This window comes from Balaenoptera borealis (assembly GCF_965194805.1).
Source record: "Balaenoptera borealis genome assembly, chromosome: 17".
NCBI lineage: Eukaryota > Metazoa > Chordata > Mammalia > Artiodactyla > Balaenopteridae > Balaenoptera > Balaenoptera borealis.
In genome coordinates, this window is record NC_138876.1 from 20426647 (window position 1) to 20450027 (window position 23381).

Sequence of the window (23381 nt, forward strand, 5' to 3'; positions counted from 1 at the left end):
CAATCTCCCAATTCATCCCACCACCACCACCACCCCGCCACTTTCCCCCCTTAGTGTCCATTAACCCACTTTTAAAAGCTTAATTTTCATAAGCACACAAACAACTGCAAAATAAACTATCTGTGGCCTATCCAATATCCCACCTTTCTTTCTTGTTAACACAATCCAAATTTTGTTTGTCTATTGAGCAGGGACGTGCTAGGAAAAGTAGGCTCAGCTCTGTTGGATTATTCTTAGTCTAAGCTGCTGTGATGGTTAATTTTGTGTCAACTTGACTGGGCCATGGGGTGCCCAGATATTTGGTTAAACTGGGTATGTCTATAAGCGTGGAGATTTAACACTTGAATCAGTTGATTTAGTAAAGCAGATTGTCCTCCTCAGTGTGGTTGGGCCTCATCCAATCCAGTGATGGCCTGCCTAGATCAAAGAGGCAGAGTAAAAGAAAATTCTCTCTCTCTGCCTATTTTAGAGCTGGGACATTGGTCTTCTGCCTTCAGACTTAGACTTGGACTCAGACTGGATCTTATACCATTAGCTCTCCTAGGCCTCCAGCTTGCTGACTGCAGAGCTTGGGATTTGTCAGCTTCCATTATCACGTGAGCCAATTCCTTTTGATAAATCTCTTTATATATAAAAATACAAATATATATAATTATATACACATATATATTCTTTTTCTCTATTGATTCCGTTTCTCTGGAGAACCCAGACTAATACAGCCAACCATGGTCATTGTATTCTCTTTTGCTGGTGATTGGTAACATTGACCCACTTCTGGTCAATGAAATGTAAAGAGAATGCTGGGGAGGGGGTGTTCTGTGTAATTTTCCTCTTTAATAAGAAAGAGAGTGGCACAGACAGAAGCTGTTGTGGCTCCTCTTTCTTTCTGCTTTTGTTTGAGTTATGTGAGAACAAAATGCCTAGAGCTGGTGTAGCCGTACTGTGGCATTATTGCAGACCTTACCGACACATTAAAGATGGCAAAATGGGAAGTTGGAGAAACCGTGGATTCTTTTTTTTTAATTGAGTTATAACTAACATACAGTATTCTATTAGTTTCAGGTGTACAACATAGTGACTTAATATTTTTATGCATTATGAAATGATCACCACAATACTGACTATATTCCCTATGTGTACATTACATCCCCATGTACTGGTTGTTTGTACCTTCCAGTTATTAACTGGAAGTTTGTACCCCTTAATCCCCTTCACCTCTTTCATCTGTCCCCCCACCTCCCTCCCCTGTGGCAACTACCAGTTTGTTCTCTGTATCTGTGATTCTATTTCTGTTCTGTTTTGTTTGTTTGTTTTGTTTTTTACATTCCACATGTAAGTGAAATCATATGGTATTTACTTTTCTCTGACGTTTTTCACTCAGCATAATACCCTACAGGTCCTCACACATATATATATCTCATATATATATATATATATATATATATATATCACATCTTCTTTATCCATTCATCTATCAATAGACAAGCATTTCTTCCATAACTTGGCTATTGTAGATAGTGCTGCAATTAGCATAGGGGTACATAAATCTTTCCAACTTAGTGTTTTCATTTTCTTCAAATAAATACCCAAGAAGTGAAATTGCTGGGTCATATGTTAGTTCTATTTTCAGATATTTGAGGAACCTCTATACTGTTTTCCATAGTGGCTGCACCAATTTACATTTCAACCAACAGTGCACAAGTGTTCCCTTTTCTCCACATCCTCACCAACACTTGTTGTTTTTTGTCTTTTTGATGATAGCTGTTCTGACAAGTGTGAGGTGATATTTCATTGTGGTTTTGATTTGTGTTTCCCTGATGATTAGTGGTGCTGAGCACCTTTTCAAGTGCCGTTGGTCATTTGTATGTTTTCTTGGGGAACGTCTCCAGATCTTCCGCCTATTTTTTACTCCAGTTGTTTGTTTTTGATATTGAGTTGTATGAGTTCTTAACGTATTTTGGATATCAACACCTTATCAGATATACCGTTTGCAAATATTTTCTCCCATTCAGTACATTGCCTTTTCATTTTGTTGATAGTTTCCTTCACTGGGCAAAAGCTTTTTAGTTGGAAGTAGTCCTACTTATTTTTGCTTTTGTTGCCCTTGCCGGAGGAGACATATTCAAAAAAAATATTGTTAACACTGATGTCAAAGAGCATACTGCCTTTGTATTCTTCCAGGGGTTTTATGGTTTCATGACTTACATTTAAGTCTTGAATCCATCTTGAAGTTATTTTTGTATATGGTGTAAGAAAGTGGCCCAATATCATTCTTTTGCATGTAGCTGTCCAGTTTTCCCACCACAATTAATTGAAGGGACTATCTTTTCCCCATAGTATATTCTTGCCTCCTTTGTCATAAATTAATTGACCACAGGCGCATGGGTTTATTTCTGGGCTTTCTCTTCTGTTCCATTGAGCTATGCGTCTGTTTTTGTGTCAGTGCTAAACTGTTTTGATTACTATACCTTTGTAGTATAGATCCAAGTCTGTGAGCATGATACCTCCAGTTTTTTTCTTCTTTCTCAAGATTGCATTGGCTATCTGGGGCCTTTTGCGGTTCTATATAAATTTTAGGATTATTTGTTCTACTTTTGTGAAAAAATGCTATTGGTATTTTGATAGGAATTGCACTGAATATGTAGATGGCTTTGAGTAGTATGGATATTTTAACAGTATTAATTCTTCCAACCCATGAGCATGATATATCTTTCCATATATTTGTGTCATCTTCAATTTCTTTCCTCAGTGTCTTATAGTTTTCAGAGCACAGGTCTTTCACTGCCTTGGTTAAATTTATTCCTAGACATCTTATTCTTTTTGATAAAATTGTAAATGGGATTGTTGTCTTCATTTCTCTTTCTGATAGTTTGTAGTTAGCATACAGAAATGCAAAAGATTTCTATATATTGATTTTGTGTCCTGTAACTTTACTGAGTTAATTTATTAGTTTGTTTTTTGATGGAGTCTTGAGTTTTGTACATACATTTTTTATGTATCCTTTGTAGGGTTTTGGTTTGTGGTTACCTTGAGGTTCATATATATCAACTGTATATATAGTCTTCAATTTTAAGCTGGTATTCGCTTAAGTTTGAAGACATTCTAAAAGCATCATATTTTTACTACCCCCCCCCCCGCAACGTTTCATGTTTTGGATGTCACATTTTATATTTTTTATTTTGTGTATCCCTTAATTACTTGCAGTTATAGTTGACTGTACTACTTTTGTCTTTTAACCTTCATACTAGGTTTTTAAGAAGCTGATCCACTACTTTCACTATATATTTGCCTTTACCAGTGAGATTTTTCCCTTTTGTATATTTTCTTATTTCTAGTTGTGGCCTTTTCTTTTCTACTTAAAGAAGACTCTTCAACATTTCTTATAAGGCCAGTTTAGTGGTGATGAACTCCTTTAGTTTTTGCTTATCTGGGAAACTCTTGATCTCTCTTTCAATTCTGAATGATAACCTTACCTGATAGAGGATTTTAGGTTATAAGCTTTTTCCTTTTAATACTTTAAATATATGCTGCCACTCCCTCTGGCCTGTAAAGTTTCTGCTGAAAAATCAGCTGAAACTCCTATAAGGTTTCCTTTGTATGTGATTAGTTGTTTTTCTCTCCCTTCCCCCTGGATTCTTATTGATATTGCTGACCTGCTTCACCAACCAAAGCCAATTTCTAGACCACTCGTTAAGTGAGAAGCTAATGATAAGACATTTTATTTAAACCACTTTGAGTTTGAGTGTGCTGTTCCTTACATCAGAAACTAGCCAAAGAAAGAAAAAGTATAATCCCTCCCCTGCTATTATCATATTTTGTTAATCTGTTTTTTAAAGGTTGCTCTTTATAATCATTTCAGACGCAAAATTAGAAACTTTAAAAGATATATCATTTACTGTTTGCCTGTAGGTCACTGAAGTAGTCCCTGCAGGAGGACAAGAAATATATAGAAGAGTAGATCCCTTCTGCCAGTGAAGTCGTGTTCACATTGTTGGTGGCTAGACACATATCCGTAGTTTGAAGAGAAAGAGGAAGAGGAGATAAAGGCTCCCTTTTCTCCCACGGGTGATATCAATGCTGCTGAATCACTCTCAGACTTCAGAGTTGTTGGAGGAAACAATCATTCCAGGTTTTAAAGGGTAAAACTGGTTTTCTTTGGCAGTGTAGTTTTATAGTAAATTTCATCTTGTCACGTCTCCAACAAAAGAAACCTTTAAGAGGTTTAAAGTGGGAAATAGTTTATTGATGATATTGGCCATGAAGCCGGAAGAAGCACACATGTACCTACAGCCTTGGGCCTCGGCAGGTTGCCTCCAGGCCTTACCCCTACAGGAGACTTGGGAAAGGGCCAAAAAGATGACTGAGTTGCAGAACTTGATGTTGGCTGCTTGGCCATGGGGCCACTTCATTACTGTAGGGACACTCATTCTGGGATAGTTAATGACCTCTCCCTAGAGCCAAATAAATTGAATACTTGGGTGAAGGGTTTAGTCTTGAAAATGAGACCTCGACAGTAGTAAACCTATTGAGAATAAGGCAAATGGGCTTACAGAAATAAGATAGCAATTCTAGATGTGTGCCTCCTTTTCCTGATTATAAGCAGCACTGAAAAGTGAATGAAAATCAACTTATTGTAACAAAAATCCCATTCTCCTATTGGCCTGTATCATTTCGAAGATGATTTATCAAGCTGATTGATTTTCAAGATGTATTTGTTTCCAAACCTTTAACTTACATTTTTTTCTTTTCTCTTCCCAAACCTCTTGGTAAATGTACATTACATTAAATTAGGGATTCACTCACTCCTTCCTTCCTTCATTCCACATGAATTTTATGAGCACTTAACAGTGTGTCAGGTACTGTGCTAGGTGTCCAGGAAACAGAGGTGAAAAATAGATCAGACTTGTCCTTATGAAGTTAACAGTCCTTCTGAGACTTCTACTGTCTAAGTCAACAGTTGAAATAAGATGGGAGAAGCATTACTACAGAGACATGGACAGGAATGTGTGATGTCAAATGAAATGATCAACTTCACACGGAGGGGATTCAATAAAGGGAGCCTTTCGTTCAAAACAGATTCCTTCCACAGCATTAGTAAACATGGCTGAAGTGATCCATTTTTGGTCAGATTTCAGTAAATTAGTTGGTCTTAAAGCAAGACAGCATGAACCATATATCTACTCCATTTTATTTTAATTAGTTTTTCTTGAGAATATGGCTTTATCCAGTTAGCCATTCATTCAACAAAAATTTTTTGCATTCAAGTATGTGCTGGGTATGCAGGGGAATTCTGGCTTCCAATGTGAGTAAAGGAAAGAAGAGGTAAGGATTGGTGTGAAGGGAATAGTGGGAACAATTGTGGGACTAAGTCAATTCCATATTGGCGGCTAAGAGAATATTTAGGAGCCTGGGCCTCATATATTTAAAAATCAATTTCCCACCTTAGCTTAAAAGACCAACTGGTGCAAGTCACTTTCTTTTCAATTAAGGGGAGGATCTCAGTGCTACATTCAAATCAGTCACTGGGCTTCCTCATAGAAACAGCTCAATCAACATAATATTAATGATCTGATTCAAGGCCCTACTTCTGCACACACACATATGCTACACACACACATACGTGTAGTACATATAATACATTTATAGTTTTCTGGAAATTGATTTATGATTTGGACAGAAAGGACAGACGGCACTAACACCACGGATAACCCGCCTCCATTTTAAAGAGACTTCTTCCCTGGCAATCTCAAGCATGTTACCCTGAGTTCCACCCTGAGAAAGACTGGTGTTGGAAAGAAGCCTGGAAGGCTAAGAGACCCAGAGACCCAAGTGGTTTGTGTAGTGGGACTGGTAGAATGTACCAGAAGCTGTCAGAATGTACCAGAAGCTGTCAGAATGTGACAAGGGGGTATTTATGTTAAGGATGTGGGGAGAGAAATGAATTAGGCAGCAGTTGGATTCTTCAGTCAGGGGGTGAGGACAGGAGTTTAGGGGTACACTGTGCTCCTAAGGAGTTTTTTTTAAAAGAACACCCAAGTGGAGAGCATGGAGAGAGAATTTTTCTTGACACACCAATGTACAATGAGAACATATATTTAGTAACATTCGCCTCCCTGTACCCTGAGCAGCTGTTCAGCTAGCAAACACTCCTCCTTCCAGGCGGGGAAGGGAAAGTGTGCTGCACGAAGTTTCTGGAGTTGCCAGTGAGAGCAAGAGCTGGGGCCAGCATTCCGGAGCCGCCCCTCCCCCTCCCCCCTACCAGGCAGCAGGGGGTCCAGCACAGCCAGTGGTTGGGAAGGGGAAGCAAGGGCAGAGAAGTAGCTCCAAGGGAAGACCAGCTGGAGGGTCTTGTTTAATTTCGGCAGGAAGAGCACTTGAAGTTCATTCCTCTTTACTTCTCAAAAGCAGGAAGTTCATGCCTTCTCAAAAGCAGGAAGCTGGAAAGAGAATTTCTCAAAATTACCCCTCTTTGCTCTGTGAGGCTGGAACTCACTAGGCAGGGTTGGGGGCCATCAGGGAAATATTTTGTATCTCCTGGAGGTGAGACTTACGGGAAGTGGAAGACAGGATTTATCCACTTTGGGCCAAGCCATCCTTTTCCAAGGAGTGACAGAGTGGACACCTGATTTTCTAGGTTCATAGTTACCTTCTTGACAGTTTTTGACAGGCGCCTAGGGCATACAGGTGGCAGTGAGGATGGGCTAGGGTGGGAAAAGGCCCTATGTAACTAATATATGATACAGTCAAAGATAGTGTTCACTGGTTCCTTTGTTTCCTTCTTTCTTCCTTCCTCCCTTTCTCCCTCCCTCCTTCCCTCTCTCCCTCCCTCCTTTCCTCCCTCCCTCCCTTCCTTCCTTCCTCCCTCCCTCCCTTCTTCCCTCCCTTCCTTCCTTCATTCCTTTTCTTCCTTCCTTCCTTCATCTTCCCTTCCTCCCTCCCTTCTTCCTTTCCTTCTTTCCTTCCTCCCTCCTTCTCTCCCTCCCTTCCTTCCACTATAGTGTACTGGTACTACTCAAAGTGTGGTCCTCTACTGGCAGCATCAACATCACTTGAGAACTTGGTAGACATATAAATTCTTGGGTCCCACCCCATACTCCCTCTGTAGGCAATCTCTAAGACAAGGCAAAAGGATGTCACTTCCTAGATGAGGTTACAGAAAGACTTGGCTACAGTCTTGGATGAGCTCTGTCACTCACTCGCTTGCTATGAGGGAAGCCAGCTGCCATATTGTGAGTACCCTTTTGGAGAGGCCCATGGGGCAAGAAACTGATGTCTCTGGTCAATAGCCAATGAAGACCTGAGGTCCACCAACAACCACATGAGTGAGCAGGGAACTGTCTCCCCCAATTAAGCCTTGAAATACCAGCCCCCCACATCTTGATTGGAGCCTATGAAATATTCTGAGCCAGAGAACCTGATTAAGTTGTTACTGACTCACAGAAACTGGGAGATGATAAATGTTTGCTGTTTTAAGCCTCTAATCTTGGGTTAATTTGTTACACAGCAATAGATAACTAATAGAACTACTGAATTGGAAACTCTGCTCGTGGGGCCCTGGAATGTGTATTTTAGCATGTTTTCCAGGTGATGCTCATGCAAGGTAGTTTGAGAAGCACTGCGTGTGACTAAATTAAGAGTGAGGGCTTTAGAGCCAGGCTGCCTGGGTTCCAGTCCTAGCTCAACGACGTCCCAGCTGTAAGAGCTTGAGCAGTTTACTTAGCCTCTCTGTGCCTTCATTTCTTCTGTAAAATGTCACTAACAGTAGTACATACCTTTAGGTAGTGTAAAGAGGATTAGTTGTGTTAATATATTTAAAGCACTTAATGTATTGCCTGACAACATCGAGTACAATACATTTAGTGACGATTCATTCATTCGACAGACATTTACAAGGCACCAACTAAGGGTGAGGCATTGTGCTAGATCTTGGAGTTACGAAGATGCATAAGACATAGTTCACTTCTCCTGGGACTGTCGTCCTAGGAGATGGGCATAGAAAAGAATAAACACAATAAAAGGTTAAAATGCTGAGCTTGACTTCTGGAGCCTGTCCATGGAGGCATTAAGGAGAGGCTTAATAAATGGGGTAGTTGGAGGGATATGGGCTTGATTGCCCTCAATGCCTCACCTTAGTTTTTCTTAGTCTCAGTATCTTCCTTTTTATGTGGAAAACTGGCAAACCTATCACCACAAATAGCCTCCTAAGACAGGAGCTGGTGTCTTGTTCACAAGACGCTAGCCATCAGTCCTGTTTTCTGCTCCTAACAAGGCAGCCTGGTTCATTGGCATCCGCTCTTCCTTCTGTCTGAAAGCTTCCTCCCCCACCTCCTCCTCGCAGCACAGTCTCCTTCTTATCTTCATGTCTCTGCTCACATGCCTCCCCAGGGGGGTCTTCCTGGTCACTCTATTTAAATAGCGTCTCCATTTCAATGCACTTTTCATATCCTGGACAGCACTAGATTCTGGAACGTACTTAATCGGTTTATTTACTGTGTGTCTCCCTGGGTAGCCTTCACGGTCCCTCTGGGCTAACAGTTGGTCTGTTGTATTCACATGGCACACCCCCAGTGCCCTCCCTGGGACATAGTAGGCATTCAATAAATATTTGTTATTGATGGATAAATGGATGAATGGACATGTCCCTTCACAGCCACTGTAACACTTCAGCATCATTTGCTGAAATGCCAATCTTAATCACGAAGGACATTAATTCAAATTCTGGAAGACAAAACTGCTGAAAAACAGAATGTGAAACCAAGTCACTTTAATTCGAAGGGGCTGCTGGAGAACTGGGAAGAGATGGAGAGTAGGAGGCCATTATACCAGTTAACATGTACTAAGTACCTCCTCCTAGGTCCTGGGTACTCTATTAAATGTTTTATATGCGTTATTTCATATACATCTGAAGTGGCTATTATCATCTGGGAGAGCAGATGGGGAAACTGAGTCTTAGAGCCCTTGATTAACTTGCCTTAAGTCACAGCCAGTGTGGTGCAGATGAATCATGACTGAACCCAGGTGGTCAGGTTCCAAAGCTCCTGGGTTTAACCACTCTACTCTCCTGCCCCCAATGGAATGCAGCTCATTAGGTGAATATTCTGCACAAATAGAAATGTACACAGCTGAACTGCTATGTGACACCATGACAACACCAGACCAGACAGGGAAATATCAGAAAGGTTTCTTAAGAGAGGATGTCCACGAAATGGGAGCTGGGCGATGGACCAGCTGTAGGTCATTCACGGGGGCCCTTCCCCCTACCCAGGGGTCCCCTGTTGTTCGGAAGAAAGGTGGTCAGGACTGCAGTGGAGTGTCCCACCACCTCCAATGGATGTCAGTGTTCTCACCCTCAGAAACAAGATTGGTGGTCTCTTCCTAAGCCCCCAAAGGATTAACATTCTCTTCGTCAAGGCAGCTTGTAATTTACAGCAATTGGCAGTTCCTGTTGCAAGGGATTCCAAGATCAGAAAAGCCAAGGAGCGGTGACAGGTCAGATCTCAGCTTAGATGGAGAAGCTGTCTGTCGGGGTGGTGGTGAGGGGCTGTAACTAGGTGGGAGGGGCAGTTTTACAAAACAGCAGGGTCTGGCTGCCTTGCTCCTCGAGCAATCTTTGGCTGGGGGTTCCCATCAACAACAAGCCTCCACAGGCCTAAAAGAATAAGAAAGGAACCAGGCTTCTCAACTCTTCAACGGGACTAAAGTCTGCATTTTCCTGTGTGGTGAGGAATTATTGGCCCAGCAGCAAGGGGAGGCTGCTTCCCAGTAGAAGAGAACAATTAGGGAAAGTGAGAATATGCTTCTGTGGGCAATTCCCTTCTCAAGGCTTAATTAAAGCCAGAATGTATATTTTTAGTCTGCTTTTGCTTTTGTGACATTTAAATATTCAGATTTTCAAAGAGACAAAGCCTATGCTGAAATTTACATATAAATATATTGAAATATATTTAAATATGAGTCTTCTTCATACCTTTTTTTTCTTAAGGTTCCTGAGCTGTCTGCGCTTCCACAATGGGGTCAGTCTCTGGGAAATGAAGAACTGAAGCGTCTGAAGAGACAGAAGTAGAGGTAGAATTGCTGGGAGGTTGATATACTGGGGTGGACTTAACATTATGTACAGTGTATAATTTGAGGAATGATTTTCTTTGTTTAGACGGCAAGTTTTCAGAATGATGGTTTATCTAGGTCAGAGGGCAGTCCCCAGCCATGCAGACTTCGGTAGATGTATGTATGTATTTTTACCTATTTAGAAAGGCTACAGTCTCCCTGAAACTGGCTTGGAGACTTCCTCTTAAGACCTCAAGAATCCAGGATTCATAGAAATAGAGGAAATTTGACCAAAGAATGACCTTGGAGCATTATTCAAATAGCTAGCTTTATAGTCCATATTATGACCATGCTAATTACAAGTTACCGCATATACTATACATGGACCACCAACTTTAAATGATTTTGACAATCATGATATGCATTTAAATCACTGAAATAGAACTGGACATAATTTAACCTCCCTCGAGTGAGTTGGCAGTTACCTTAAGATCCTACAGTGTCTCTCTTGGTTATCACTGCAATCATCAATAATTATGCACCATGAGTAGCATAGAAGTGTCAGAGAATACAAATTTTTCAATTGTTAGATAGAAGACAAACTTGATTCTAATGGTTATCAGAAGTTTGAATTTTTTTTTTTTTGTAGTGAAGAGAACTTGACAGACTATTGCATAACAAAGAATGTTACAATCTAATGGGGAAAATTGGCTTGAATTGTGGGTGTCTTCCTGATTTCATCACCTTCAATAGTTGACATTTCCATTTCTCATTTTCTCTCAGTTACTCATCTATAAATGGATGTACAAATGTTAATAGGGACCTACACAAATTTAGCAACTTCCTCCTCTAGTAAATTATACCATGGAGCCATTTTTATTGTGATTCTTTCTTTCCATGTCTGTTTCTCCTCCTGGAGTTTGGACTGTGTGACACATGAATTGTTAAAGGAATGAAAGTCTTGGGAGAAAACAGAAGCTACCAAGACAAGCCAGCAAGGTGGGGCATCTGTGCCTTCCACCAGGGGTTAGTAAAACTCTTATAAGGCTCCTAGGATGGCATCCAGACTGAGATAAGGGCAACTCCTTTGTCACCATTTGTTCCTCAGAAAACACTCACCAGCAAGAGGATGTCCTATCACTGAAAATAGCTGCCAGTTCCAAGTTGTGAAACACACATGGACGAAACTGCTAAATATAAATATATATGACTTGGACTATATCAACCACTAGAGTTAAGATCATGGAGAAAATTTTCAGTTTAAATGTGCAGTTTTGATAAATACTAAGGCAGGCTATCTTGCCTAATTAGCAATCACAGGCTAATTGTCCAGCGATTAGGCTTATTGGCTTGACTCTGATTGTCATTGTTTCTGTATCATGAAAACAGGACTTAAAGTTCCCCTTCTCTCCTGGCTTGCTATCCTGGCTTACAATAATTGTTACCGTAAGGAATAAAGACTTTCAAAAATATGTTATAGATATATAAACTTGACTCCCTGCTTCCACTTTTGCCCTACTATCAGCTAGAGGGAGCTGTTAAAAATGGAAATCAGATCCTATCACTCCCCCGCTTAAAATCCTCCAAAGCTTATCCACCCCTCCGAAAATAAAATCCCAATACTGTGCCTGGCCTGCAGTGCCAGGACATGCTAAAGTTCCTGCAACTTCTCTGACCTCCTTCCTGCTCCTCTTCCCTGCACTCAGAACACTCCAGAAACAGTAGCCTTTCCGCTGATGCACTAACTCAGTGGTTCTCAAAGCGTGGTCCCTAGATCCGCAGTATCAGCCTCCTCTGGGAAGTGGTTAGAAATGCAAATTCTTGGGCCACACCCTAACTCTACTGAATCAGAAACTCTGGGGATGGGCCCCAACAATCTGTGTTTGAACCAACCCATCCAGTGATTCTAATGCCTGCTGAAAATAGACTCACTTCTGCCTCAGGACCTGGGTACTGGCCAGACACTTTGCTTGGCATACTCTTCCCAGGGCTCTTTCCTCATCAGTTGGAATCAGCCAAAATGTTAGCTCCTCACCTACTATCCTATTTAAAAATTTTTTATTTTATTGGAGTATAGTTGATTTACAATGTTGTGTTAGTTTCAGGTGTACAGCAAAGTGATGCAGTTATACATTTACATATATTCATTCTTTTTAAGATTCTTTTCTCATATAGGTTATCACAGAATATTGAGTAGAGTTCCCTGTGCTATAATGCAGTAGGTCCTCATTGGTTATCTATCTTATATATAGTAGTGTGTGTGTGTTCATCCCAAGCTCCTGATTTATCCCTCTCGACCATCCCATTTAAGGTGAGCCTCTTTGCTCTTCCTCATCTTAATCTATGCCATTAAATTATCCATTATGTTCTCCTTAGAATTATCTCAGATTATCCTGCTTATTTATTTACTTGCTATTTTATTATCTCCCCCAGTAGAATGAGAGCAGACACCCCACCTATTTTTTATACTGCAGATTCCAAGTGCCTAGTGTAGTGCCTTGCACATATGAAGTTCTTCATAAAAGTTTCTTCAATGAATGCCTATGAGATTTTTTGATCTGCTTGTCTTGCAGAAGGGAGATCAGTTAGATTATCTAAAGGCAGCTGCAGTGTTGGGGCAAAGCCTTGGCATGGAGTCGGAAGATGAGGCTCAAATTCTAAGTTCTCCACTTGGAGATCAGCTGACCTTGGGTAAATCATTTAATTGGGATAATGGGTCACCCAACAAGGGGTGGTTTTGTCTCGGAGAGGCATTTAGCAATGTCTGGAGATGTTTTAGTGTCAACTGCCGATGCAGGTGAGAGTGGGGAGTGCTATTAGTATCTAATGGGTAGAGGCCAGGGATGTGGCTAAACATCCTACAATGCACAGGCCAGCCCCCTGCAATAAAGAATGAATGCTCAGCAAAATAGTAACAGTCCCCCAGCTGAGAAAGCCCGAACTAGAGCCTTATGTTCTCACTAGTTAAATAGGGATAATACCCTCTTCCTAACTCACAGGGTTCTGGGGATGCTCAAGCAAAAGTCCTCTCATGAAAGCGCTTTGTAAATGACAAAGGACTATAGACAAATACCCTCAGTGTCTGGCACCACGCCTTACACAGGGTAGCTGCTTAATAAATATTCATTCAAGGAATGAATGAATGAATGAATGAATTGCAGGGACCCCCTTGCCAGGATTGAGTTTTCATTTCCTCATTTGCAATAGGAGATAGGGATAGTACTTGTGTCCTAGGAACCTTGGGAGGGTCGCAGAGACAATGTGTACAAAGCACCTGGCTCGGGATTTGACACATCCTCACTAGAATCGCCCTTGTTTCACCCTTGGTTAGTTTTCCTGCTTGGCTGCTCTGCCGGGCAGGTGGCGGGAGGCCTGAAAGAGCCTCTCACTTCCACTCCATTTTTCCTTCCCTTCTCAGTGGAGTTCCCCCTTCCTCCCTCCTAAGCACCTCCCCTCTCTCTTCTACCCCCTTGGTCTACACAGGGCAGCCTTGACTGTTTCAAGTGGAAAGGTATCACCAAGTCCTGCTCTGTGTTTTTCAGATGAAACACTTAAGGCCTGGCATTCAGAAACCACCAGCTCTGGGTTTCCTTGAGTTCCAGGCAGAGAAGGAACTGGAACCCGGGCTCCCGTCCTGGCTGAGAATCTCTCCACTCCTCCACGATGCCCTAATTTTCCTTGGCCTGCTTGTCTTTTCCCACCTCCTATAAGCAATCAGCACATACCCAGCAGAGTTTCCCAACCTTTCTGGGAACCTGGAATGTTTACTGTTAGAGACCCCACCCAGCACACATCACCAAAACATTAAAATGTGCCCACGTCAAATAAAAATTATGTATAACTTTATGACAATTGGGTTGCCTTGACAGTCAACCTAAAGTTACATTTTAGAGAATTTAAGCATTTTTTAATTTCAATATTTTAGTTTGTTTTTACATTTTGGAGTCAATTATTTTTTCCTACAGCAGATATAATTATAGACCCTTGAAAAGCATTTGTACCTCATACATTACCAAAAAAGTCTTCTTTGCTTTTTGTCCATTGGTGAGTTTCCCTTCTTCCCTTTCCCCGTTTGCTTATAATAGTCAGTGACCATTCCAGAGTCTATAAAGCATCTGGAAACTGTTGAGTGTTTGGTGGGTGATATTTCATGTATGTAATGCTGTTGACTTGCAAACATGATCTCATGCACCAGTGTCCATAATTGTCCAAGAGTGTGACAATCAGATCTTACATTTGCCGTATACATTGTGGACTGCAAAGGGCTTTCTCATCCATTATCCGTTTGTACTCATTTGATTCTCACAGTAACCCAGTGAACTGAGCACAATATACATTATATTACAGTTACTATTGATTTTATCAATAAGCATCCAAAACTTAGGGAGAAGTGACTCATTCAAGGTTATAAAGTAAGTGGCAGAGCCAAGATGAGAATCCACATCTTCTGGGTTTCATGTGTGCCATGCTGCTTTCAGGTCTTTAGTCAGCCCTGGGGAAAAATTACTCCTGAAAGAGGAAATTAAGCAAGGCTTGAATCACTGGGATAGCTTTAGCTTTGTGTGTGTGTGTGTGTGTGTGTGTGTGTGTGTGTGTGTGTGTGTGATACTACAACTCTAGCCTTGAATATTCTCCATTTGCCCTACAGACAATGGGCTCAAATAATTAATTAGCTCAACAAATACTTATTTAGTGATGGGCCCTGTCATAGGTGCTGGGGATATAGCAATGAACTAAAAATCCATGTCCTTGCCTCATGGAGCTCACATTCTAGATGCAACAGGTAAATGATAAATTGACAAGTCAATATATAGTATACAGGTGTCGATTAGTGTTAAGGATAAAAAATAAAGCAATTGAGGGGATAGGAAAACTGGGGAGGAGTTGCTACTTTATTTAGGAAGGTCAAAGGTGGCCTCAGTTGTAAGGTGGTATCGAGAAGAGACTTAAAGAAAGGGAGGGAGTATGTAGTGTGGATACTGGGGTGCATACTAGCTGAGATGAGCATGTGCAAAGGCCCTGAGGCAGGGGCATGTTTGGCAAGTATGAGAAACAGCAAGGAAACCAGCCTAGTTGGAGAAGAGTGGGTAGATTGGGATGGAGGGAGAGAGTTATTGGCAGGAAATGAGGTGAAAGGGGTCTGGTGAGTAGAGGTGGGGGCAGTTAGGGAAGATCCTGTAGGACCTTACAGGGCCTCGTGAGGGCTTTGGCTCATATTCTGAGATAGGGATCCCTTGAGGGCTTTGACCAGAGGAATTACATGATCTGACATACGTTGTTAAAGGATTTACGATGGACTGATTTGCCTTATGTTAAGATATTCCTGGTTTGTAATAGTTCTACCTTGAACAAGAGACTCAGTCTTGCTTTGAGAGACTACAATGGAGGCCTTTCTCTTCAAGCATGTTCAAGTGCTGAGGTGAAGTAGAATTTTAGTAATTCATTCATCATTCAAATCAGTGACCGAGCGCCACCTAAGTGCCAGAACTACCGTAGGCTTTGGGGATTCAGGAGTGAGAAAGACAGATAGGGTTCCTGCTCTCAGGGAGCTCCTTTTACAGTGAAGAAATACAGACAGCAAACAAACAAACAAAGGATTTCAGCTAATGAGAAGGGCTCGGGAGAAAATAAAACCGAGGGAGATGCAATATGATGCCATCATAGGGGGCTACTTTTTTTTTCCCCCCCATGTTTGCAATCACATTTATTGAAGCATCTACTTTGTTCCAGGTGTCAGGTTAGGCGCTCGGGACAAAAATCTGAATAAGACATACAGATCATACTTCTGTTGAGTTCATAGTCTAGATGAGGGATAGACATATAAATAATAATTCTAATGCAATAAAGGCAGTAATAGAAGAATGAATAAATGGGCAGGGTAATAGAGAAAAGGAGCATTCATTTTGTTGAGGCATGTTGGGGATTTGTGGATAAGATGATTTTTAAAAAAAATTTTTATTGGAGTATAGTTGATTTACAATGTTGTGTTAGTTTCAGGTGTACAGCAAAGTGAATTAGTTATACATATACGTATACCCACTTTTTTTTTTTTTTTTTAAGATTCTTTTCCATAAGGGGCTACGTAAGATTCCAGTTGGTTTTTGAAATGTGGAACTTAGGCAAAAAATGTTACACATGTAGAGCAATTTACAGTTTCCAGATTCAGAAAAATATTATTATTATGACTTTTTAAACGAGAAACTGAAATTCAGTGAGATTAAACCACATGCCCAAGGCACTAGTAAATGACAGATCTGGGGTCTGAATCCAAATTTTCTCTCATTTTCAGTACCAAAGTTTTTCTCACAGTATATACCACTATGGAATGTGACAGTAGGGCTGGGTATCCCTGGAGCGTGGGATGAGGGAATCAGTAATGGTTAGGCAAGACAAGAAAAAATGTGTCAAAGCAGAAAGAGATGCAAAAGAGCAAGGGCAGTAGCTGGCTCCTACTAAGATCACACAGGACAACTGTCAGGATATAGAGGGGCTGCAATCCCTACAGCCCCATTCCATAGGGCTGAGAAAATCTGCACCCTGATCTCAACAGAAGGATCCCTGCCTTGCGTGGCTGCTCTCAGCACCCCAGGCTGTGGGGGAGCCCTGGGTCACATGTGGTTTCAATCACTGCATTTATCTGTATCATTGTCATTGCATGTGGAAGATGACTGCAATCTCATCTCTGTCCCAGGCCTGTCCAAATTGTGCAGGGGGTACAAGTCAAATCTGGAAAAGCTACCTCATCTTTGGCAGGCCAGAGATAGGGAGAGACTTCAGGAATGTACAGTGATGTCCCACCCAGGCCCCTTCTCCCCTTTATTAAAAACAAATCTGAAACAACAAATGTCTAAAATTTTCCGCTTGATCATTTCACCCTGCCTTGTTATAACCATGCCCTTTGTCCACACCCACTGGAGGTTTTTGCAGCCTGGGGAGAGCTGGGAAGTGTCTGTCCCTCGCTCTCAGTCACTCCCATAATAAACAATCACTAAACAGCTTGCTGCCCTAGGCAACTGTTTGTCCAGCTTGGCCAGGCCCCTGTGACTTAGGCTGGGGAAGAGGGTGGGTGGTGTTCTCTGTAGAGCAGAATTCAGGCTCTGAGGCCAGAGAGCTTGGTTTGGACCAGAAATACTGTTTGGGAGTGAGCACATCTTTGTGGTCCTGGAAGACCTTTAGAGGGACTCCAGCTCTTTATCTGATTTGTCCAGTGAGGCTCCCTGGGGGGAGCTTGGGGCTGGGGTGTGGTAGGGCAGTTGAAGGGTGGACCAACCATCTTGTACTAATGGTAAAGAAGGTCATTTCCTGCCTCAAGTTTCTCATCTACAGCTGGGACAGCTGGCAGTTCTACTAGTCATCTATCCCTCAGAGACAGCTCCTTAAAAACCACCACCCCACCACGCGCAAAAGAGAATAGCATCACTATGTGCTGGGAAAAGCTTAAATTAACAGGGTTCTCCTCAGCTATTAGAAAATCTCTTTTCTTCCGCTGTATTTGATCTCTTGGAAGCTTTCTACAGAACAGACAAGGGGCTTCGGGATGCGCGGAAAGTTATTGAGGATTTGGGATAGGTGTCTTCTCTTAGGGCACCGACAGACATGAAGGATTGTAATGATTCCTCTTGATTGTAATATTTCCTCTTTATTCTTGGGGCTTGGGGTGTCTCCTTGGGGAAAGAGAAAAAAAAAAAAAAAAAAAAGGATGGGCTATGTAGGGAATAAGGGACCTGTTTTAATGCTTTGTAAAAAGGAAACATTTGGGGCCTCAGAGAGTCGAAGATGGGCGGGGAGAGGCATCCGTAAGGTCCGCGGTCGCTTTCTATGAAGTCTTTCTTTCCTCCCGCATCCCTTGGGCTCGCCCCACTGCTCCAATTTTCGAGCATCCTTCTCCAGGAACCCGAACACTCCCAGCCGCCCGCTCGGGGAGGCGTTGCCGACAGGCAGCCGAGGAGACGGGATTCTCGAGGGCGCCCGAGGCAGCAGGAGCAGCGGGGCCCGGGAAGCGCCGGACAGTCCCCGGTTCCCCGGTTCCCCAGCCGCCGCGCGCCAGCGGGCGTCTCTGGGAGGCGCTGGTTCCCGGCGCAGCAGCACAAGGCGGTGCGGCCCAGGCCGGGGTCCCGGCCGGGACGAGCCGAGGGGCCACGGGGCTCGCACTGGGCCGCCCCCCGCTCCGCCCGCCGGGCCCCGGCAGAAGCGCCCCGGGGTCCGCGCGCCGCCCGCAACCCCCTCGCCGCGCCGGCGCCTCTGCCGGTGGCCGGGGGTTATGAATGGGCGCAGCGGAAGCACCGCCCCCCCCGGACGTGACGCTCGGCCAATGGCAGCGCGGGCTGCGTGGATGGATGAGGTCAGCGCTGTCGTGTCGGGAATGGAATGTGTAAGTGTAACATTCAGAACCGGGTAACATTCGGCGACCGAACGCGGCGGTCGGCAGCAACCGCGCGGGGGCCTGGGAAGCGCCGCTCGGGGCCGGCACTGCCCGCGGGGAGGACGCGCCGCCGCCGTCACCCAGCGCCGCCGCCTTCTACCGGGCCGCCGCGCGTCCCGGGGGCCGGCCCCGCGAGCGCAGGAGTAAACACCGCTGGAGTCTCGGAGCCGCTGCAGAAGGGAATAAAGAGAGATGCAGGGATTTGTGAGGTTACGGCGCCCCAGCTGCAAGATGCACTAGCCGGCTGAACCCGGAGATCGGCTGACTTGTTGGAACCGGAGTGCTCTGCCCCGGAGTGTGGATGAGTTGAAGTTGCTTTCCCAGGGCTCGTTTTCCACGGCGCAGAGAGGAATCCGAGAGGCAAGGAAATCACTTCGTCTTGTCATTGATTGGGCATCGGGAGCTTTTTTTCCCCCCTCTCTTTCTTTTCCTCCGTCTTGTTGCATGCAAGAGAATTACAGTCCGCTGCTCGCCCGCCCTGGGTGCGAAATATTCAGCCCCGCTCTCTCCCGTCTATTGTGCAACCCAAAGATGAAAGACCGAAGGGGAGAAAGTTAAAGAAATCGCCCACATGCGCTGGATCAGTCCACGGCTTGGGGAAAGGCATCCAGAGAAGGTGGGAGCGGAGAGTTTGAAGTCTTTACAGGCGGGAAGATGGCGGACTGGAGCTGAAAGTGTTGATTGGGAAACTTGGGTGATTCTTGTGTTTATTTACAATCCTCTTGACCCAGGCAGGACACATGCAGGCCAAAAAACGCTATTTCATCCTGCTCTCAGCTGGCTCTTGTCTCGCCCTTTTGTTTTATTTCGGAGGCTTGCAGTTTAGGGCATCGAGAAGCCACAGCCGGAGAGAAGAGCACAGCCGTCGGAATGGCTTGCACCACCCGAGTCCGGATCATTTCTGGCCCCGCTTCCCGGACGCTCTGCGCCCCTTCGTTCCTTGGGATCAATTGGAAAACGAGGATTCCAGTGTGCACATTTCCCCACGGCAGAAGCGAGACGCCAACTCGAGCATCTACAAAGGCAAGAAGTGCCGCATGGAGTCCTGCTTCGATTTCACCCTTTGCAAGAAAAACGGCTTCAAAGTCTACGTATACCCGCAGCAAAAAGGGGAGAAAATCGCCGAAAGTTACCAAAACATTCTAGCGGCCATCGAGGGCTCCAGGTTCTACACCTCGGACCCCAGCCAGGCGTGCCTCTTTGTCCTGAGTCTGGATACTTTAGACAGAGACCAGTTGTCACCTCAGTATGTGCACAATTTGAGATCCAAAGTGCAGAGTCTCCACTTGTGGAACAGTGGTAGGAATCATTTAATTTTTAATTTATATTCTGGCACTTGGCCTGACTACACCGAGGATGTGGGGTTTGACATCGGCCAGGCGATGCTGGCCAAAGCCAGCATCAGTACTGAAAACTTCCGACCCAACTTTGATGTTTCTATTCCCCTCTTTTCTAAGGATCATCCCAGGACAGGAGGGGAGAGGGGGTTTTTGAAGTTTAACACTATCCCTCCTCTCAGGAAGTACATGCTAGTCTTCAAGGGGAAGAGGTACCTGACAGGGATAGGGTCAGACACCAGGAATGCCTTATATCACGTCCATAACGGGGAAGACGTCTTGCTTCTCACCACCTGCAAGCATGGCAAAGACTGGCAAAAGCACAAGGATTCTCGCTGTGACAGAGACAACACTGAGTATGAGAAGTAAGTGGCTTAGCTGATGGGCCTCAGCGGCTCAGCCCTGGGCCCTGCCCACCTGGTCCAGGTGTGAAGTTGGGAGATGGGGGTGGGGCAGGGGACCCCCCCCCCCCCCGGGTCCTTTTCCTTTTGCTCTGAGCCTGGGACTGAGCAGCCTGCTTCTGGTGTGTAGCTTGGAGCTGAGGACCCAGAGTTTGAGCTCCTTGGGCTAAGGGAAAATCCTGGAGCACTTTCCTGGGCCAAGTAGGTGACCATGTTTCCCTCTTGCTTGGAAAGCCTTCAGGGTGATGTGTGTTCTATGAAGGGTGTGGGTTTGATCCAAGTTTGGAAACTGCACTTCACCAGTGGATCCAGGAGGGTGTTTGTGAGAGGGTCTAGGGACCCGAGAGGCTCTGAATCCACTCACAGTCTGGGGACCTTACCCCAAGATTGATGCTTTATTTGCTTTTCTCACGAGCAGGGGGAGCAGCTTTCCGCGGAATTTTCCCACCCCTCAATTGTCATCTTTCCGCAAACCTTAAATTTGTGTTAGCAGTGGAAGTCCTTTAATTTCAGCTACTAAACTTTCTGTGCCTGCCTCTTCCCTACTCCCAGATGGCATTGACTTCTATGAAGGGAGACTGTAAACTGGTTAGGGCCTGTGATCTTGCATGCGTGCATGCATGCATGCATTCATTCATGTGTGTTTGTTGGCATGTATATATCCTGCCTCCCTAGGAGAAGCTGTTTTTAAAAAATCTGGGCCTCAGCCCCTCTGCTGTAAACTCCAGTTGCTAATTTAGATTTCCCATTCCCTTTTGTCTTTATCAATTTGCATGTAAATCGGAGACTGTTACTCTCTGAATGGGCTGTGAGATGCCTCTTTACCCTCTGGAGTGAAGCAAGTTTTGTCCAGTTGCTAAGTAACTGAGTTGGGGACTTTGTAGACCTTCTCACTCTTCCTTTTCCTTCCCAGTGACAGTAAGTGACACACTGGGCTTGGGGTCAAAACTAGTTTCTGCGAATCGGCTTTAACCTGAGCTTGGAGGGTCCGTTTCCTCATCGATGGGGTGGGAGCCCCAGACTCTCTCACTTCTGTCTGGCTGTGAAAGAGTTAGTGAGCTCCTACAGTGCCTTTCCACGTTACGCCAGTTAAAAACCAGAGCAGCCTTGTGCTACCCAGGGAGGAAGGGGAACCTCTCAGCTGAGTACAAGAGGAACTGGCAGAGGTTGGCGGGTTTTGCAATTGATTCATGAAATGCAGAATAGGGGAAACGCTTTGCAGACCTGATTGGAACAGGAAGGGGCATGGTGGGGAAAGGACCCTGAAATGAAAGGTTTGATTGTTGTCTGTGGATTTCCTCAGACACTCGGGCCTCTGTAGGAGTGATTGGAAGGGAAATTCAAGTCCTCCTGTACTTGATCGTAGACAGTGAAGGAGAAAGTATCAAACACTGGGATTCCCCAAACCCCAACGCCTCTTGCTTTTCGAGCATAAGCAAAGCCCGAGGCTGTAGGGTCAATTATGAATCTAAATTTTCCTCTGCTTCGGGGGCAGTTATGTGTGAATGTTGGGTGCAGTTGCCATGGATTAAGATTTTCTCACAAAAGAAACAAACTGTGGTTAGTAATGAACGCTTTGTTTACACGACATTTACATTGACCTATTCCTGTGGGTGCTTGTAAGAAAAAAATGCTCATAGCCTTTGAGGAATTTCTTTGTCTGGTTTATGGTGGAGTAACTCGAGATGAAGTCTGACCTTTCAGTGTCTTCTCAAGCAGTTTCACCGAATTTTGTAGAAGGATCATGATGGTCTTCATTCCTCTAAAGGAGCTGGAGGGGAGATCTTAAGAAATTTGAATTATACGTTTATTTGGGAAACACCCTCAATCCGATACAACAGTCACATCTGCTTTACTCTCCTAGTCCCAAAATAAATCGTCTACATTCTCTGCAGAAGGTTTTTCTAGAGATTTTTGGCAATAAGGGAAGGAGGGGTTGTTTCCAAGAAACTTTAATTTTTGCTAATTAAATTTCACTAATTTTTGACCTTTTGTCGTTGCATCAAGAAATCAGACACCCACACCCTTGTTTTGGTTTATGTTTAAAGACCACAAGGGGTCAGGCCCTCAGGACTGAGTCTCATCTGAAGAGTGGCATTTAGTGAGGAAAGCAAGTTGCCTCTTTCTCCTGAGCAGGGATTTCTTTCAGAGTCACTTCTGGATTTTCTTCATTCCTTTTTTGCATACTTTCCAGCTCTAACCTTGTTTCATAGGACGGGATGGTGTTGCAGAACGTTTATATTCATCGGCCTGCTTCACCTGGAGTTTTAACTCCTTCCTCTCACTGGGTTATCTGAACGCTTTATCTCTGAGAAATGGTGCTTGCAAACATGTCTGCCTCTGCGGTTGACTTTGGAAGATATGAAGAATGAATGAGCTCTGAAATGTGGTGAGAATGCTCACATAGCAGGCAACCTGTCTTGTGCTCTGAAGTAAGCACAACTGTTGTACTTTGCTATTTATACTGATGTTTTCTGTAAGTCAGCTGTGCGTGTGTCAGACGCAGAACTCCTTCAATCAAATGCTAATCTCTTCCCAGGGTTTTAGAGGAGGATATTGCAGTTAGGTCTATATAAGTCATCTAAGTTTGACTTCTTATACTGTCTCATGGTGTGACTTTTGATTCATCACCTTGAACCTTAGTTTATCCTTTGGTGGAATGGGTTTTTGACTGCTTTAGGGTTCTCTAAGCGTTCATTTGATAATGGCTTATAAAAACAGGATCAGTTTTCATCTACTTTTCTTTATCAGCAAGGGCCTATGAAAAGCCTTCAGTTTAATTTGCTGCCACAAACAACCACATATAACCTTGCTTTGGACTTAGGGGGTCTGATAATTAGATTGAAAATTTATGGTATCATGGTCAAGTTAGGATACTATAGAATATGTACAAGTGTATCAACTAAAAAAAAAGTTGCTTTTAGCGAAATTTAGCCTTATGTGACAATAAATGTTTAGTTGAGGACTTATCTTTCAACTTCACTTTTGTGAAAAACAGACAGTTACTACTAAAGGTATAGGAGAACTGCATGGAATGAAGGAACAGACTTTTCTCTTGTAATAGAGCAATATTTTTGACCCAGACTTCCAGGATTATATTAAAACATCCATTTTTATGACACCCGTAATTAATTTTCATCAGTTACATATATTAACAGATGTAGATGACACTGGCTA

General features: G+C 43.7%; 2 protein-coding genes across 4 annotated transcripts in view; both read left to right on the forward strand.

Moving 5' to 3' along the window:
- SAMD12 (sterile alpha motif domain containing 12) overlaps nucleotides 1-12179 on the forward strand; it is a 488950-nt gene extending 476771 nt beyond the window's left edge. For both annotated transcript variants that reach the window (XM_082364474.1, XM_082364475.1), the window contains exon 10: nucleotides 470-12179. The gene's annotated coding sequence lies outside the window, so the exon portion shown is untranslated. The remainder of the gene's footprint in view (nucleotides 1-469) is intronic.
- A 6283-nt stretch (nucleotides 12180-18462) lies between these two features.
- Nucleotides 18463-23381, forward strand: part of EXT1 (exostosin glycosyltransferase 1) — a 300026-nt gene continuing 295107 nt past the window's right edge. The window contains exon 1 of one of the 2 annotated variants that reach the window (XM_082364303.1): nucleotides 18463-20168. In XM_082364303.1, the coding sequence (XP_082220429.1) occupies nucleotides 19207-20168 (962 nt within the window). In that variant the 5' untranslated portion in view covers nucleotides 18463-19206. The remainder of the gene's footprint in view (nucleotides 20169-23381) is intronic. The other variant, XM_082364302.1, reaches the window with a different exon arrangement.